Raw genomic sequence first — 18,827 nt, forward strand, 5'->3', positions numbered from 1 at the left:
AACGTGACAGTCGCTAATATTTTGGCTGTTCTGTTCTATGCTTATCTGATCTGTTCTATTTTAATCATGCGTTATGTTGCCTGACATTCCTACTGCTGTGTTTCTTTTGCGGTGTAATCCGCGATTGCACCCCCATTTGGTATTCTGACCTGTTTGCTGAATATTGTAAGGACTCACATACTCCCGAAGAGGGTAGCTTGCTAGGTGTCCCACTTTATTTGTGGGATACCCTTGTGGAGATTCATCCTATTTACTTAATTGATTTTAATGTAGAGATTCATCCTATTTATTTAATTGATTTTAATGTGGAGATTCCTCCTAATTACTTGATTAATATGGACCTAATTACCTAATTGATTACAACTACCTAATCGATCGTAAAATATTGCCGTTGAATATGTGATCTTGGACCTCTCTTGTTGCCTTACGATATTACGACATTATGGTCATGTCCCGCGAATGTGGGGATACACTTAGCAAAGACCCTTCGGTTAAATCATCATGTCCCTATAAAATAAATCATAGTCCCTCGGATGTTGCCTGCAGATATATGATTTTGCCCCTCGAGGACCCTTCGTTGTAGCCTACGGTTAAATGATGATCGTCCCTTCGAATGCTAAGGTATCCTTACAAATGTTGCCTTTAATGACCAATCGATGACCCTACGATGACCCTTTTACATCCAAAGGGTAAAACTATTTACTTCTCAATAGTAAGGACAGTTTTACCCTCATAAGGATAGGAAATACCCATAAAGGCCTTGGGTAGGTATAACCTTTAATTGCTGGCTCACCACCTAAAACATTTTTCACACCCCACACCTTTCAAAACATCTTTTAGAAAATCACCACCTGGTATACATTCATACTAGAATCATTACCGAGTTATATTTTTCTAAACAACTTTTAAAACTAAACGAGATAACCACTTTGTATACACTCATACAAGAATCATTACAAAGTTAAATTCTCTTTTCAAAAACATTTTTTAAGCAATTCACAAACACCTTTTTCAGACAAACATAAGTGATCCAGCAATTAAGAGCCCATGGATAACCATGGATACAAAGGGTGCTAACACCTTCCCTTTGTATAATGTACCTCCCGAACCCAAAAATCTAATCAAGGTCTTTCCTGTTCTTTTCCACCTTTCCTTATTGGATAAAAGAAAAGTCGGTGGCGACTCTTGCTATCCGCGACATTTGCTTTCCAAAGCAAAAACACACAAAGTCAGTTCACCGTATGACACCATGAATCCTAAATACTAAGACTCATATTTATACTAATTCTAAATAACTGTAATAAACAATATATTCTCCAAAAGATGACACGTTTTCATCTGCATGCATTTCATTATCCATAGCTTTCCATGTGTTTTCCTAAAGAATCAGACAAGGCCAAAAAACAGTTATGAGCCTTATTTGAATTTACTCTCCGTCGAACACAACTCCAATCGAAATGCCTTCGTCCAATTGCAGTTTGAACCCAAAAATATTTCTTAAGTCCCAAACTAGCATTTCCCTACATGCAAGGGGTTTCCTCAACTAAAGCTCCTTCTGTCGAAAAAATCATTTTCATGTATTATTTTCAGAATATTTCCCTTGGCATTTCAAGTTCATTTCGAACATTTCCTTAACGTCAAAATTCCAGCTAACAAGGATGCCTAAGGTGACAAGTTCCCTCCTCACTTCCAAGCTATTCTGATAGAATTTCAGGGAGATCTCATGACCCCCCTAACCACAATGACTCGCCCATATAGGAATGGGTATTTGAGGCTCAAAAGAAGGTTGGACGAGATCACCCATAGTAAGTTGAGAGTGAGTCTTCCTAGGTTGAAGTTGTTAGGAGACACAATGTCTACCACAAGATGCTTCACCTCAATCATATTTGGGCTTGCCTCTGAGCCGAGCATGTTTTAAGCATTATGTGTGCGTTTACTCGGACATGTTTTCCCGGAAGGCTAACTAGAGAATATTGAAATGCTCCAATGTTGTTGGGTCGAGTTGGAGCCTTTGGAAGGCACTCCAGAACAAGAGGTCAGCTGAGATACCAGGGTCGATCAACAGCTGCTTCACATCCCAATTATCATACCAAACCATGACGACCATGAGGTTATTGTTGTGGAAGAAGAATACAAACCTCGTCTTTGTTTGAGAATATGTTTTTGGATTTTCGTTCTTCCCCTGAGCTTTTAATAATGTTAACAGGTGTGATATTTGTTGTAAAAACCTGTCGAACATACTTTCTCCAGGAGGAAGTGGATTCTCCTCCACAGGTGAAACCTCTGGCAATGATGTTGACAATGATATTGGAATTCTGCTTAAACATCCTTGTGGGAAGATGGTGAAACCAAAGGTGGGTAATAATGAGAGTGACATATGTCATTTTTACCGGGGCTTCACGGTTGACGTCAAATGTACTTGATAAAAGTACAATACGTGATAACCCTTATGAATTAAGGGTTGTCATCAACTTTAAGGACTGGTGTAGGATTGAGAGATAACTCACGTAAGAGGTGAGAAGATGTAAATACCTGGTTTTTTGTCTGAGAATCAAATTGTACATCTAAACTCTAAGGATGATCTATTTATAATTGTCTTGGGCCTAAATCTCATGCCTCTTAAGAATAGCAATCACTCCTAAAAATGTGGGAATGGATAGTTAATTTTCTATTTATTTAGGGGAGTGTGATTGGTTTTAGCGATTTCTTCCACACTTGTGGACTAGAAACACGTTAGCCCATAATCAAGCGTTTTAGGTGTACTATGGAAGGTCCAAACGACATAAATGAGGATAAAACATTTTCTAAATAAAAAAAACGGATGCTCAAATTAGAAAACGAGCGTTGGCGAGTTGGCGAGATGTTGAATCCTTTGACTCAACCTCGCCTCTTATAGGTTGTTTTCTAATATACCAATCCTGATATATATTAATCTAATTTCGAAATAGAATTTACTACTTGTAAGATTATCTCATTTTTTTTCCAATTTAATTGCACATTATCATTAAATAGTTGCACATTATCATTAAATATATTTATTCTCACTCCTAAGGTAATAAATAAACAAGTTGAACTATTTTTTTTCTAATTCAAATCTATATTTTTCGGCTCAAAATCCACTACTTTAATTCATAAGTAAATTTCAATAAACAATTTTCTAAACATAATTCCAAACTTTTACAATATATTTGTGATAAATATTATAAGAGTTTTTCATCAAAATAATATATGACTTGAACAATGAGAAAAATCACCACTTAGAAATTAGGCAGAATCCAAATTTAAAAATAGAGAACACATATGGTAACATTTACTTAAAAAACTTATTTATAATGTTAAGGTATTCGTGACCGTCCGATCAAAATCAAATAATTTAAAATTAATCCATTTTCAATCGGACGATCACAATCTCTGGACTACATAAATGCATGCGGCCAAGTATTATCCTCACCTGGCGAGCTCAGGAATTATAAATAATAAACCACCACACTTACGTAACATTCTTTATCTCTATCTCTCTGACACACTTTTTTTACCGTTATTATTAGAGAACAAAAAATGGCTATGGCTTCTGCAACCCTAATCGGGTTCGCACCTTCTCTTTCGACATCACACCACCGTCTCCAACGCAGATCCATCATCGTTTCCAGCTCTTCCAAACCTTCAAACTCAACTGCAACAACTTCCCAATCAATATCAGCCCCCGCATGGAATATAGATAGTTGGAAAACAAAGAAAGCACTTCAACTTCCTGAATATCCAGATCAGAATGAGGTTGATCAAGTTCTTCAAACGCTTTCGTCTTTTCCACCGATTGTGTTTGCCGGTGAGGCTAGACATCTTGAGGATAAACTCGCACAAGCTTCTATGGGTAACGCTTTTCTTCTTATGGGTGGGGATTGTGCGGAGAGTTTCAAGGAGTTTAGTGCGAATAATATTCGGGATACTTTCCGTGTTATTCTTCAAATGGGTGTTGTTCTTATGTTTGGGGCTCAAATGCCTGTTATTAAGGTTTCATCTTTATCCTCTTTCTCTCTTCCTCTTTTATGATCAAATGATAAAGTTGCCTGATTTGTTTTTTTGTTTTTTGAATTCGAATTTGAGATTAGATTCTATACTATTAGCTATAATTATTTGGATTTGTAATCCTAATTAGTCATTTTAAACCCCATGTTGGACTGGATTTAGGGTATATTTGAATTGACTTATTTGAGCTTATTTAGTGGCATAAGATTTGTGACACTGGTTGGTATAGACCTTATCAAAACAGCTTATGATATTTTTTAAACCTTTTTTTTAGCTTATTTTTTAAGTTTTTCCAGATAGTTTATGAAAGCAGCTTATTTTTTAAGTTTTTCGTGATAGTTTTTGAAAGCAACTTATAGCATTTATAAAAACCATTTAAATTTATTTTATTTATGTTATAAGTTCTTATTTGATAAGAACTTGTACTATAAGCTGCAAATAAGTTGTTTGTCCAAGCAGATCCTCGACAACTTTTGTTCTCAAATAGATGGTTAATTATGTTTAGGTGTCGAAACTCATTAACCACCTACCTTACTTCAATAAACACAAGTTTAGACATGGTTAGATTTTCAAGTATATGTAGATTTCAACACCTGGAAATTTTGGTTAATCATATCTGAATTCGTGGTTTATATAATTAGGTTGATGATTAATGAGTTAAGCCACTTATTTGATTGGTGTTAACCACTTAGATTGTTGTGGGAAAAGTTGGCAAATTTTAGTTCAAATAATAACACTTGTTTAAAGTTTTATGTATGGTCAATGAGAATGACGTGTTTCTACCGTGTGTTTGATTGGATATCTGCTGAATGAATTAGGTGGGGAGAATGGCGGGTCAGTTTGCAAAGCCAAGATCCGATTCATTTGAAGAGAAAAATGGAGTCAAGTTGCCGAGTTACAGGGGTGACAATGTGAATGGGGACGCATTTGATGCAGTATCTAGAACTCCAGATCCACAGAGAATGGTAAGGGCCTACTGTCAATCTGTGGCTACTCTCAACCTCTTGCGGGCGTTTGCCACCGGAGGTTATGCTGCCATGCAAAGGGTCAACCAGTGGAATCTTGATTTCATGGAGCGTAGTGAACAGGGAGACAGGTACCTTTTCTAAACTTTATTTTGGGATTTTGGCTCATTAGCGTTTGTTCATTTTTTATTCTAGTTCTTGTACTACATTAAAATGGCCTGGTTGGTTGGATCATGGGTGTTTTTGAAAATTGTACTGATTATTTCTATGTTGCTCAAAAGATAGTGGTTGACAAGGGTGTATTAAAAGAGGGAATGGAAATTGAGAATAATTTTATTTGCTTTCAAATTTCTTTTGTGCTTTCTGCAAGCAGATATGCTTATTCGTGAAATTATTTTAGTAATTTCTTTTGGATGTGGGCCATCAGGTATCGTGAATTGGCGCATCGAGTGGATGAGGCTCTTGGTTTCATGAGTTGCGCTGGACTTACAGCTGACCATCCAATCATGACTACAACAGACTTTTGGACCTCCCATGAGTGTTTGCTTCTCCCTTATGAACAATCACTTACCAGGGAGGATTCTACTTCCGGGTTTCATTATGATTGCTCTGCTCACATGCTATGGGTTGGGGAACGTACCCGCCAACTTGATGGTGCACATGTTGAATTCTTGAGAGGAATTGCTAATCCACTTGGCATCAAGGTGCATATAAAGTGTTACTTGCCTATAACCCGAATAAATTGATATGTTTGGCTATGCTGCTATTTTGCTTTAGTCACCACATTACTTTTCATATGATTATATTATTATGTTTCACATTGCTTGTGCTCTGATTTTGTCAAAATGATTACTTCACAAATGCTTGAGCTTGACCAGGCTAAGTAATTAATTATAGTTACGTATTAACGTGCTCTTCAAACACCTAAACTACAATCCTGTTTCCGTCTTGTTGGCGATACATAATGCATTTCTGATGAAAAATATGCAGCTACTAAATGGCTACTTGGTTTTCAGGCTAGTGATAAGATGGATCCAAATGAACTTGTTAAGCTGGTAGATATTCTTAACCCCAAAAACAAGCCTGGAAGAATTACAGTTATTGTAAGAATGGGAGCTGAGAATATGCGAGTGAAGCTTCCACATCTCATCAGAGCGGTTCGTAGTGCTGGTCAAATTGTCACTTGGGTTAGTGATCCCATGCACGGGAACACCATTAAAGCTCCATCTGGACTTAAAACTCGCTCATTTGATTCAATAAGGGTAATTCTCACTTATACTTGATTACTCTGTCTCTTTCTCTCTGCACATATTATATTCAATATTTTTATACAATACACAAATGGCATAAAAGTATGGTCTATACTAGGTCATTGTTTTATATTTCATAGAAACATTATAGTTAACAATGCAATTTTTATTTTTTTTGAGATCATGCAATTTGGCTCTTAAATCTTTTGAGGTTGGTTTTTATTGCTAGTGATAATATATGAATGAATGTATTCCCTGAATGTTTTTGTTGATGATAGGCTGAACTGAGGGCATTCTTTGATGTCCACGACCAAGAAGGAAGCTATCCCGGAGGTGTTCATTTAGAAATGACCGGGCAGAACGTCACAGAATGTGTTGGAGGGTCGCGGGCTATTACTTTTGATGACTTGAGTTCACGCTACCACACTCATTGTGATCCAAGACTTAATGCTTCTCAATCTCTTGAGCTTGCATTTGCTATAGCAGAGAGACTGCGCAAGAGAAGGCTTAACTCAACCCAATCTCTGTCTTCTTCATTCACAATTTAAAGAAAAAGGGTTCTTACTTTGCCCTTGGATTAGAAGTGATAGTGTAAAATATATAATTTAAGTATGCAATGGACACAGACCAAATCTTGTAGCACAACTTAAATTGTGCTATTTGAGTGTAACTGTGGTGTGAGTTTGGTTGTTCTTGCAAGTTTTGTTCCGAAGATGTTTAGAGGATATTGTGTCTATTTGTGTTTGAGAAATAATAATGAATAAAAATTCTTAGATATATTGATGTCAAAATGCATGCATAAAAGTCAAGTTTATTACATGATAGATCTTGTTATTTTGAAAAAAAAAAATTAAAAATATTATTATGGAGGCAATCTAATCCATCTCAAATATCATTGATTAATATAGGTAGAGCTATTTCCATAATAGTATAGGTGTTGAAAAAAACAAATATTTAACTCATAACTTGTGAAACAACATAGAGTAAATTGTGTGTTGGTAAGTGTGGGGATTATGGTGTTAGGTTGAGGTGGAATAAATTGTGTGTTGTTGTGTGGTCTGAGTGTGTTGGTAAGTTTGTTGAGCTGAGGATGATGGTTGGTTATGTTGTTGTGGGGGTGATGTTGTTTGTTGGGTTGAAGAAGCTACACGTTGACGGGGATCATTCAAAAACTGTGTCGGAGCAACGTGCATAAAGGGAATTGGTAAAAACCAATTCATGTATTCTCTACCTGGCTTAGACTCACCAATTACCGAGTTTTCTTGTAACACCAAATGCCTTATTCTTTTCCATTCTTTCCGCTCTTCTTTGTTTAAATCTTGTCAATGCGTGTCCCAAGCTTGGACCATAGTCATGTTATGGTGTTCACTTAGACATCTTGGCTGAGACGGTATTTGTTGTTCAAATCCAATTGTTGTTCAAATCCAAATTGGAGTTTGACTCGATCCGTCTGATGCATCTCAACGGTAAAGAAACATACCATATATGTTGTTGCACTCCAAACTCGGCTGTCACTATAATCAAGCACTGGATATTGTATGTACGGCCTCCAAATAAACTGTTAAAAGAAATATAATTATTAGAATGTATAAAATAAATTTAAATAAGTTGAATATTATAATGAATCATTCTTACATCGTTTTCTTTCATGTGTTCTATTGCAACATGGTACCCTCGTAGATGATGACGAGGATTATTTCCATAATTCATACCTCGTTTGCACCATCTTGCATATTAAAAAAAAATACGTTAAAGCGACGTATAAATAATTTAGAGAAATATAAATTGCATTTAAATGAAAATCGTTACCTTAATGCATAAGGATGTGATGGAACCTCGTTACTAACCGGGACTAACAAGGGTATGCGTGTGAATGCCCATACAGTTAGTAATACAACACATCCTCCTATGCTCTTGACTCCTTTATGGTCCGCCTTGCACATATGTTCGCCAGACAAGCAGAACCCCAACTGTATGTATTACATTTTTCAAGGTCTCCTACTAAATGTAACCAAGAAGAATGCAACAAATTGTGACTCTTATCTGGCATTAAAAAAGTAGCAATTAAAAGTAAAATATAAATTTTTGCATGAAGAATATTTTCTGCCTCGGTCGGGTTAGGGTTATTTTTGAGTTGTGTTAATACTGCTTCTAACCAAACTATAAAGAGTGCATACAACAATCCGGAAAATGGATGGCAGTTTCCTCCTTCATCACACGTCTATTGCATTAAACACATCGCGCAAAACTTCATGCGCGAGATTAAAGACAAGGATCTGCACAAAATAGTTGTTAACATGTGTTATGCGTCAACAGAGGCAAAATTTAACTACTATCGGGGGGAAATCCGAAGAACAAACAACGACGCTTTATCATGGATAGACAACATCCCTCGTGAGAAGTGGGCAAAGGCATTTGACGGAGGGCAACGCTGGGGTCACATGACAACTAACCTAGCAGAAGCAATGAACTCGGTGCTAAAAGAAACCTAAAACCTTCCAATCACTGCATTGGTCAAATTTACGTACTATCATTTAGGATCACTATTTGGTAGAAGAGGCCATCAATGGACAAAAATGTTAGCCTCTGGGCAGGTCTTCACTGATAACTGCAACAAGGGGATGATTGAGGAAGTCATCAAAGCTAACACGCACAACGTCATGCAGTTCGATCGAGAGAGATTTTATTTCATGGTTCAAGAGAAGATTAATCATAACGACGGTCGACCAACCGGAACATTCAGCGTTGATCTGAGGAAACAACACTATGACTATGAGAAATTTTAGGCATTTCACTTACCTTGCTCCCATGTAATCGCAACATGTTCAAGCATACGCAGGACTACTCCATTCACATTCTAGACGTCTTCAAAATTCTTAACGTCTTCAAGGTCTATCAGGAGAGTTTCCTAGGACTTCCCCATGAGGAGAATTGGCCACAATATGAAGGATTTACTCTTTGCCACGACGACTCTATGAGAAGGAGGAAGAAAGGGTGCCCAAACAGCACCAGGATTAGAACCGAGATGGACGACGTTGAGAAGGAAAAGAGAAGGTGTGGAATTTGCCGTGAAATAGGACACATGCGTAGGAAATGTCCTAATGTTGCAGGACCGTCCCAGCGACCATCCAGATGATTATGTTGTTATTTTAAATATTCGTCCAGATGATTATGTTTTTTTTAATTATTAACTATTATGCACGTAATATATATAAATCATTGTGTATTTCTAATGTCTTTTGGGAATAAACAATTATGAAATACATTTGATAATCAAAGGCTTCTGGTTACAAAGTACGACCACATTAACTAAACAACAACAACCAACACAAGTGGTAATTAAAAAACTAATCAACAACAACAACCAACACAAGTGGACCTTCAACTCCTCTATTAACTTCACCACTATGTGCCGGAAACATACACTGAACATCTTAATCATTTTCTATACGATCCAGGTAATACATGTACGTACCATCGGGGCTTGCATCAGTCAACGTTATGTATGGACAACGATACTCTACTTTCCTCACCTTCATACGACGCCTGCCCAACTGTCGGAAGCCAGTGTGGATGGCTGAAATCAGTGTTATGAAATTCCATTGTGGATCAAGGCAAACACTCATTTTTTCACCGTGTCCATAAAATACAAGACCACAAACAGACATTCTGACCAAAAGAAAGGATTTTGTGATCTGAGTTACATTTCTACAAGTTCTGCTATTTATAGAAAATTAATACTTGAATACTCAGCCAATCATTGGCCGAGACAGTACAAACACAAAGCAATTGCCCGATCATTGAATTTTTGGCAGAAAATATATCATTCCCAAAAAATTATTGAAATTTTGGAGGGAAACATATCAATTTTATTATTAATATATAAGAAAAAAATCATTTCTATTATTAATATTCTAAAAAATAATCATTTTTATTATTAATATTTTAAAAAAAACAATATCAGAAAATTATTATTATTATAAAAAACTATTATTATTAACATTTTATTTTAAATATTTTTATAAAAATATTATTATTATTTTTAAAAAAATCAATTATATTAATTAAATATAGAATTAATTAAAAAAATATTTAATAATAATTAGAAAACTATTTAATAAAGTTTTTAAAATAATAATAAAAAAAAATACTTCCTTCACTAGCTCGGCCAATGAATGGCCGAGCCTACACAAGGCGTAATGGGCTTCACACGCTCGCCCAATGAATGGACGAGTCCAATAAGAAAAATGGGGCAGATTGAGATTTTTTTTCAAAGTGGGGTAAAATGGGATATTATTTTTAGGTATGAGGCAGTTAAGGAAAAAAAGTCTAAAACTTGCACCAAATCTAAATTAAACTACTTAGGTCAGAACTTTGAAATGAGAATCTTTTACCCAAATAATCCTATTTTCCATTTTTTTTTCCAAAATAACTCATTTTTTAGATTATTTCTCAAAATACCCCATTTTGAAGAGGAGGCGTCAGATGAATTGACGTTTGCTCTTAAACTTAGAAAGGAGACACTAATTGGATTGGCTAGTGCACATAATATTGTCAATCCAATTGACGTCTGTGTGTTAAATTTTAAAGGAGGTGTCAATTGGTCTGACACCTGTGTGTGTTTTGTATTTATTTTTTAAAAATATTGTACATTTTAGATAAAGTCGAAATCAGACCAATTCATATTAATATTAATATGTGTTTACACAAAAAAGACTAATGTCGATGATCGGGATCACCTAACCGACCTCTAGTCCCACATCCCCTAGCTACCCAAACTCGTGGCCCTAACCCACGTTGATTATTCACCCCAGATGTTTGAGTATCTGAGGACCCAGGAACATCACCATCAACTGCAGGAGATTGCCTGAGATAGTCAGACAAATCAGCGTAGTCTTGTGTATGCATCGAATGGATACCGCCATAGCTGAGTTCATGACCCATGTCATAGTAGTTGGACTGTGTTTGAGTTGTTAGAGGGCGACCAAGACGATTGAAGGGAGACATTGGTGTGAATGATGTGTCGAGGAAATGTTGAAATGATTGTTGTGGTGTTTGGTAGACATATGATTGTTGAAAGTTTTGTCTTTGAGATGTTTGAGCTTTTTGGCTATAGTAGGAGAAGGGACAGTTGATGTTAAATGATCGCTGGGTGTTTTGGCTAAGGCGGCTATGATAGGGTGATGTGTTGGATGCATAACGATGTTGGGTGTCTTGATGGTGATTTACTTGTTGGTGGTAGTATGGGATATGCTCTTGGTATTGTGGTTAAGTGTTTGGCATGTGTATTTGTGGATCAGGAATTTTGATGGATAGGGGATTGTAAGTAGTCGGTCTAACAATGTTGTTAGGGGTTAGATGTTGAGCCTTCTGGTGTGTAAGTTGCCTGACGTGGGTCGTATAGGTACATATCCTTGACGATGAACTCAAATCCAACCGATATGTACCAAGACATATAACTACGAATTGGGTTTTCTTCAGTTGGCATCATAACGTCGGTTAAGACATGGTATTGGCAGTGCTTCCATTTGCGACACTCAGATCTAGCGAAGCTTTGCCATGGGTTAAAGTTCCATTGGACAATAACTTTGCGTATATGTCATTCTCCGAGGTTTGTTGGAGGATCTGGGATGTGTTGAAGCACACCGAACTACAATTTAACACAATCACTATTGTGCATCTCCATAGTGGTGAATCTTATGATCGATGTGCATGCAGTTTAAACGGTTGCGTCGTGTTCGTTGATTTCATGGTCATGATACAAATTTAGATATGGATGCTAAATGAACTTAAATGTGAACATATATTAGATTATAAATTTGGTAGAAGAAATTAACAAATTTTTAGAAAATAATTAGGTTAATGGCAATAGATTCGTCGGTCGAAGGTGATCCAAAAGGTTGTGATACTGGGTAATACAGTGTCTAGGATGTCTGTTATAACTCATACCACGTGCCGACCATCTGCACCATAAAAGTAAATATATTAGTTAGAGATAATAATCGGTAAAGTAAGTAAATATAGTCCATTTCAAGAACTTACTTTTGTGCGTACGAGAATGTGAATGGGTTGTTGTTGACGGGCGCTAGGGACGGTAGTCTGGACCAACCTCATGCTTGGAGCAAAACAGCACATCCAGAAAATGTATATGTGTCTTTGTGTGCATTTTTACACAAAGAGCTATAAAGATAAGTCAAACAAGCGGACCCATAACTGTAACTTCCTATTCTATCTACATGTCTTAGTAAAGGTAAATACATAACATGCATACTAGAATCACTACTTTCGGGAAATAAAAATAAACCAATTAAAAGCATAATGTAACACCTAGTTTTTATTATTCGAGTCTCTTCGGTAGAATTCTCATCTAATTGTAAGTTGTTATAATATGCCTTAAGGCATGAAAGGAGTATACCTTGACCTCTCGAGTTATCATCTAACGAATCAGCATCCAAGAGGTCCATGCAAATTGAATTCGCATAGTTGGTTTTACCATTTATCGCCTTACCTTCGATAGGCAGTCCCAATAACATGTAGACGTCTTCTAACATCACAGTACATTCACCAGTGGAAACCAGAAGGTGTGTGTCTCAAGACGTCATCTTCCACATAATGCAAGAATAAATTTAGTATCCACCGACCAATACATTATTTTGCTTATATGTCTAAAACCGGCGAGTTCGATATACGTTTGAATCATCGGGTCCATGTATACAAATTCGTGGACCCGAGTTCGAAACCTAGAAACATCGTAAAAAAGAAACAACAAAATATGTTACTTTATAAAAAATAAACAACAAAATAAGTATCGTTATAAAAAATTATTCTAGAAAGAAATACAAGAATTAAACGCTTATATAAGTTGTTATGTTGCAACTGTGTCTCTGTGCGGTTCACCCATAGTAAGGGGAAACATCTTGTCGTAGTAAATATATGAAACAATGGTTGTTGCAGATGAAAAAGTGGTTGTTGCAGAGGAAGAAGTGATTGTTGGTGATGAAAAAAAGTGAATCTTGCATGACTATTTATAATGAGAAACATGTAAAAGTTTGAATGCATGGATAAAATGGCTTGCATGTAGGCGCCAATTGATTTGGCTTACACATGCAAAATTCATATGCTAGCGCCATATGGACTGACGCCTCCTAGACTTGCATGCATGCATGGTCTTCACATAGGCTGCAGGCTGCATGGCTATCTGCATGCTGAGTTTCAAGGTCGCAAGGATCCATATGAAGGTGACATAATTTGGCACAAAGATGAGATACGAAGAAAGAAAAAAGGACGGCCAAACAACACACATATCAGAACAGAAATGGATACGACTAATAAAATGATAAGATTATGTAGTATATGTTGTCAACCCGGACACAATAAGAATAAATGTCCCAATCTAGGAGCAACATCTGCATCATAATTTAGCACCTCCTTTCAATTTTCGTAACCTTGGATTTTTATATATCATTAACTTTTTGTTACAACAAGGTTAACAACAAACATCACTACAACATAAGCACAATTAAAACAGAAGAAGTCTAAATAAACAACACAAAAACCAAACATTGAATACAAATGAAAATACTTAACCATACTATTTAGAAATAAAATTTCTAATTGATTACAACAATCAAACTGATGTCATCTCGTCCAAACATCATTTTCCTAGCATCCTTATCAGTTTTTACTCGCACCCAATCAAATATACTATCGAGTCTCTCAATACTTCTAATTTTTCCCCTTATAGTATTTTTCCATCTAACCAACGAACTAGCTCCCTCTTCAGTTGATCGAAACTACAAATGTTCCAGAAGAGCATCAACATTGGAGACTTGTCTCTCGAATAAATCATTTTTCCATAGCGGCGACGAACACCAAACATGTTCGCAATATGATGAAATAAAGTATGGAAAAATGAATCACATAACACCTCTATTTTAAACAAAAAAATTACACATTACACTGAGGCGCCAGATCAATTGGCGCCTCCTCTTCCAAATTACATATGAGTGTCAATTGGATTGGCAGTACCATGTGTTGTAGCCAATCCAATTGGCGCTCTCACTTAAAATTTAAGGGTAGACGCCTATGCCTTAGGTATTTTTTTTTGAAACTGGGGTGGATTGAGAATTTTTTTTAAAACTGAGTTATTTTGGGATTTTTTTAAAAATGTGGGGTATTTGAGAAAAAAATTCTTGAAATGAAGGCTACGATGGAACACTCAATTTCAAGTAGAAAGAACATATGATAAGAGGTTCTTGTTACTGTGAACATTTTTTAAAATAGAGCTCGAATTTTACTAATTTTTTAAATAACTTTTCAATTTAAAAAAATTAAAAACATTTTATCTAAAAGAAAAAACATGATACTATTATGCAACTCAATACTTTTGAAATCAGAATCATAATATAGAATCCTAAATCTAGAATCGATTGTGAACTGGCTCATAAGAAAAAATTTACTCCTAAATAATCAACACAATGATGGTGAGATACTACGATTTCAATGAGTTTGTAAATTTATTTCAATGAGTTTGTAAATTTAAATTAAAATATAATATGACATATAATAATACAACTATAGAAATTGTTATGATTTCGATGAGTTTGTAAATTCAAATTAAAATATAATATCACATATAATAATACAACTATAGAAATTGTTGGGGAGTCTGGGGAACGCCAAAAGTGTTAATGGGGCCAAATGTTTATGATCTAAGAGACTTTGTCACCATATATTCACCCAAAACCTCAAGGATTTGGATGGATATGTGGCGTCAGGATCTCTTGGATAACAAATATTTAATCCATTAACACTTTCGGCGCTCCTCGGACTCCTCAACAAGTGATATCAGAGCTTGGTTAATCTCAACAGAGGAGCAAAAGTGGTTCTTAGTGTGAATCAAGGTTAGTGATGTAGGTGACTCACACTTGTGAGGGAGATTGTTGAATTTCAAGTGTTAAAGTCCCAAATCGGCTAAGAGTGGAAAAAATATTGAGTTTATAAGAGAGGTGACCAATACTTCCATTGCCTTAAGATTTTCGGTAGATATTTGGCATCAAGGTCTCTTGGATTCCCAACGTATGACCCATTGACACTTTCGAGCCCCAGACCCTGGACTCCCCTACAAGTGGTATAAGAACCAGGTTAGGTTCGACGAAGGAGCGGAAGTGAATCCTAGTGTAGATCAAGACTAGCGATGTTGGGTGACTCACATTTGTGGGGGAGATTATTGGATTTCAAGTGTGAGTGGTAAAATCTCACATCAACTAGAAATGGAGGGGTCTTATATGATATGTACTTGTCAAAAACTACAGGGTGTGCGTATTTCCTCTACAAGAGTAGGGGGAACAAAGCCCTTAATAGGTGTATTAAAATTTGGGCAGGGAGGGCTTTCTAATGGTGGTGAGAAGCTTTGTATGGTGGTTTTTTAGGCTGTTTAAGGGACCAACTCACGTGAGATGTGAGACCCTGTTGGTGGTCGGCGCTGTTGGATTCTAAGAGAACGGTTAAGTTAATAGTGTGTTAACACTACTATTAACATAGTGCTCTATGAATAGTAGTATTAAATGTGTAGTGTTATATTTGGGAAGCACTAGGCTAAAACGCCCTCGCCTAGTAGATGGCTTGCCCGAACGGGATCTAAGGGATTCACCTAGGAGGGCCCGCAAATGTAGGACTTGTAACACCCTAATTCTTAGACTCGACATTTAATAAAATAATTCAACATATAGAGTATTACACATGCTTCACCAAACATAATCTTCAAAAAACATAATGACCATGAATGTAGTTGAATAAAAGCATAAAGTTCGACATGAAAGTCTCAACATCAAAAGATAATGAACTAATTAAAGCATATCAAACTAGAACATAGTGTAAACAGGAAAGTTTGTCCCCCCAAATGTTACATATCATAAAGACCCCACTAAAATACCCAAAAACGATACAGTAACTAAAGAGGCCTCAATGTCGTCCTCTAGCTCAAAAGAAATCACTCATCTACCTGAGTATCTTTACTCCAGAGGAGCACATACACCACAAAAAAAACAAATAAGAGTGTGAATACGTTTTACAAATGTTAACGATGCATAAAATTGATAAAGAATAAATATACATAATATATCAACGTATTCATATTATTCACCCTCGTCACCAATCACCAACTTGTTCATAACCCGAGTACAATCGTCACCAAATATGATCACAAATGTCACCAATTATAATTACATTCATCACCAATTACAAATGGAAATGTATATGTAATGTACTATTCATCTCATCACTATATGCATGTGGTATCAATCTTACTCACCAATTGGATGTCAAAGTTATATTACTGAACAATCTCATCACCAATATTTGGACATCAGAGTTATATTACTGATTAAGTTCCATCATCAATATTTGAGCATCAAAGTTATATTACTGATTTAGTCTCATCACCAACCATCATCAATCCCTAACTCCAATATACACGATGCATGAAAATGTCGCACAAAGAAATATTTCATCCATCACCAATACTTCTTATCAGAACTACATGCTTCACCATTATACAACACCAGAAAATAACTCATTAGTATATAAGCAACACCATATAAACTCACCAATAAATATGCAACACCATAAGTATATAAGCAACACCATATAGACTCACTAATAAACATGTAACACCATCAGTATATAAACAACACCATGTAAACTCACCAATAAGCATAAAACACCATATATCATCTCACCAATAATTAAAACATGTGAACGGTACATCACCGATGACAAATTCACCACAGTACACCGAGTCGGCTCACCACAAGAAGACATTAAAACATGTGAACAATACATCACCGATGACTATATCCGGTTATTTTGTTGTTTGACTTGTCACTTTCGTCTTTATTTTATTTCGATTTGTTAAGTCTCATTCATGATTGCATTTCTTGTGTTTAACATGCATAAAACTTTGGTTAGATTTGATCTTGATCTAAATTCTCTTTGATCACTAGCATATGATAGTGGAATGAAATCACTTTATGTTTAGGACAAACTTTGATTCAAGGTAAAATCTCAAAAATCTTTTAAAAATTTAAAAATTTAAAAATTTGAGATTTTACAAGATTGATTCGAATGATTTAGTTTTACACTGAATTTTTGATCATATCAAATTGGATAGTAGCTCAACTCAATAATATTATCTTGATCAGATTTTACACTTGATCTTGATAAATTGCCTAGAAACAAAATTTTGTCTAATTTGATTCAAATCAGAATTTGTACATGATTCAAATCAATTTCAACTTTCAAAAATTATGTTTGGTTACATTTGATTTGATTTGAATAAAACTTTCAACATGATTTGAATAAGTTCTTTTGCCTAAAAATCATGTCAATTCTGGGCTATTTCATTCGAATCAAAATTTGTTCTTGATTCAAATCAGAAGACATTTGATTCGAATCACGTTTTTTCTGATCTGAAACAACTGGCATATTTTTCAAAAATTAGGTATTTCTTTAATTTCACCTCATTTTTCTCATTTTATTCAAATCATATTTTTCTTGATTCGAATCTAACTTCCTTTTTCAACTATTTTGTATGCTTCATCTCAAGCACATATAAATCATTTTTTGTCATCATTCATACATATCATCTATCATTATGTTAAGTTTTTTCAGTGTGATTTTGTATGAAAATCATTTTCCTCTATTTTGAATGTTCAAAGTCTCGCCACAAAATTCTTATATCTTCAACTTCAATCGAGTTCAGATCTTGATCTGAGATTGATTGAACGAGGCACATACTTGAAACTAACTGTTCTTGGAGATCTTGTTGAGTTTTCAGGTTGTTAGCAAGAAGGAGAGATTGTTAATGGTGGTGACAAATTCCATAATTAGGTTCTTCTCTCCAGCATCGCCTTAATAGTAATTGTGTGGAAGGCTATAGATATGGCAAAGTTTTTCTTGGATCTTCGAACAATATCACCGTTCAAGGAATTAGTGGGATCAAAGGGTTATAGCTACACATGAAGGCTTGAAGCAAAATTAGTGTTATTGGAAGGTTTAAGAAACATATTCGAGTAAAGATTACGTAGAAGAGTTCGACAAGTTTGCTAGATACAAGTCAAGATCCGAATTACGAGATTTATTTTCTCAGTTGTAACTGTGGATTGGTGATTGCATGAACTCTCAAAAATATTTGTCAAATAACAAGGAACTATGCATGTTCCAATGAGAAACCATTGGAGAATGCACGTAGATCAAACGAGGACGAACGTTAAATCACTATAAATTTCGGTGTGATCTCTCTAACTCTACTCTTACATTTATATTCATAGTGATTACATGCTATGTTTTTCAATTCCTTCGTATTATATCATTTTGTTCTTGATAGCGTTAATCAAGCTAGCATTGTGATTGATAAATATGAAAACTGATTGAATTTAGGATTCCACATATTGAATCAATTATGTACACTTCTCGTGACTACACAACTTGAATCAATTCATACCAATCGTTTCATTGTTATAATCTTGGATATTTGTGAAACGAACTGTGTTAGTTTGAACATACTCAATTGTATAATTTTAATTTT

General features: G+C 35.5%; 1 protein-coding gene across 1 annotated transcript; it reads left to right on the forward strand.

The window, feature by feature from the left end:
• Nucleotides 1-3,476: 3,476 nt before the first annotated feature.
• Nucleotides 3,477-7,018, forward strand: LOC127084502 (phospho-2-dehydro-3-deoxyheptonate aldolase 1, chloroplastic). Its single transcript, XM_051024969.1, has 5 exons — nucleotides 3,477-4,011; nucleotides 4,845-5,122; nucleotides 5,419-5,695; nucleotides 6,008-6,253; nucleotides 6,520-7,018. The coding sequence occupies exons 1-5, from the start codon at nucleotides 3,559-3,561 to the stop codon at nucleotides 6,787-6,789; spliced, it is 1,524 nt and encodes a 507-aa protein (XP_050880926.1). The 5' UTR covers nucleotides 3,477-3,558; the 3' UTR covers nucleotides 6,790-7,018.
• Nucleotides 7,019-18,827: the final 11,809 nt, after the last annotated feature.

The sequence above is a fragment of the Lathyrus oleraceus genome, chromosome 1 (genome assembly GCF_024323335.1).
Source record: "Lathyrus oleraceus cultivar Zhongwan6 chromosome 1, CAAS_Psat_ZW6_1.0, whole genome shotgun sequence".
Taxonomy (NCBI): domain Eukaryota; kingdom Viridiplantae; phylum Streptophyta; class Magnoliopsida; order Fabales; family Fabaceae; genus Lathyrus; species Lathyrus oleraceus.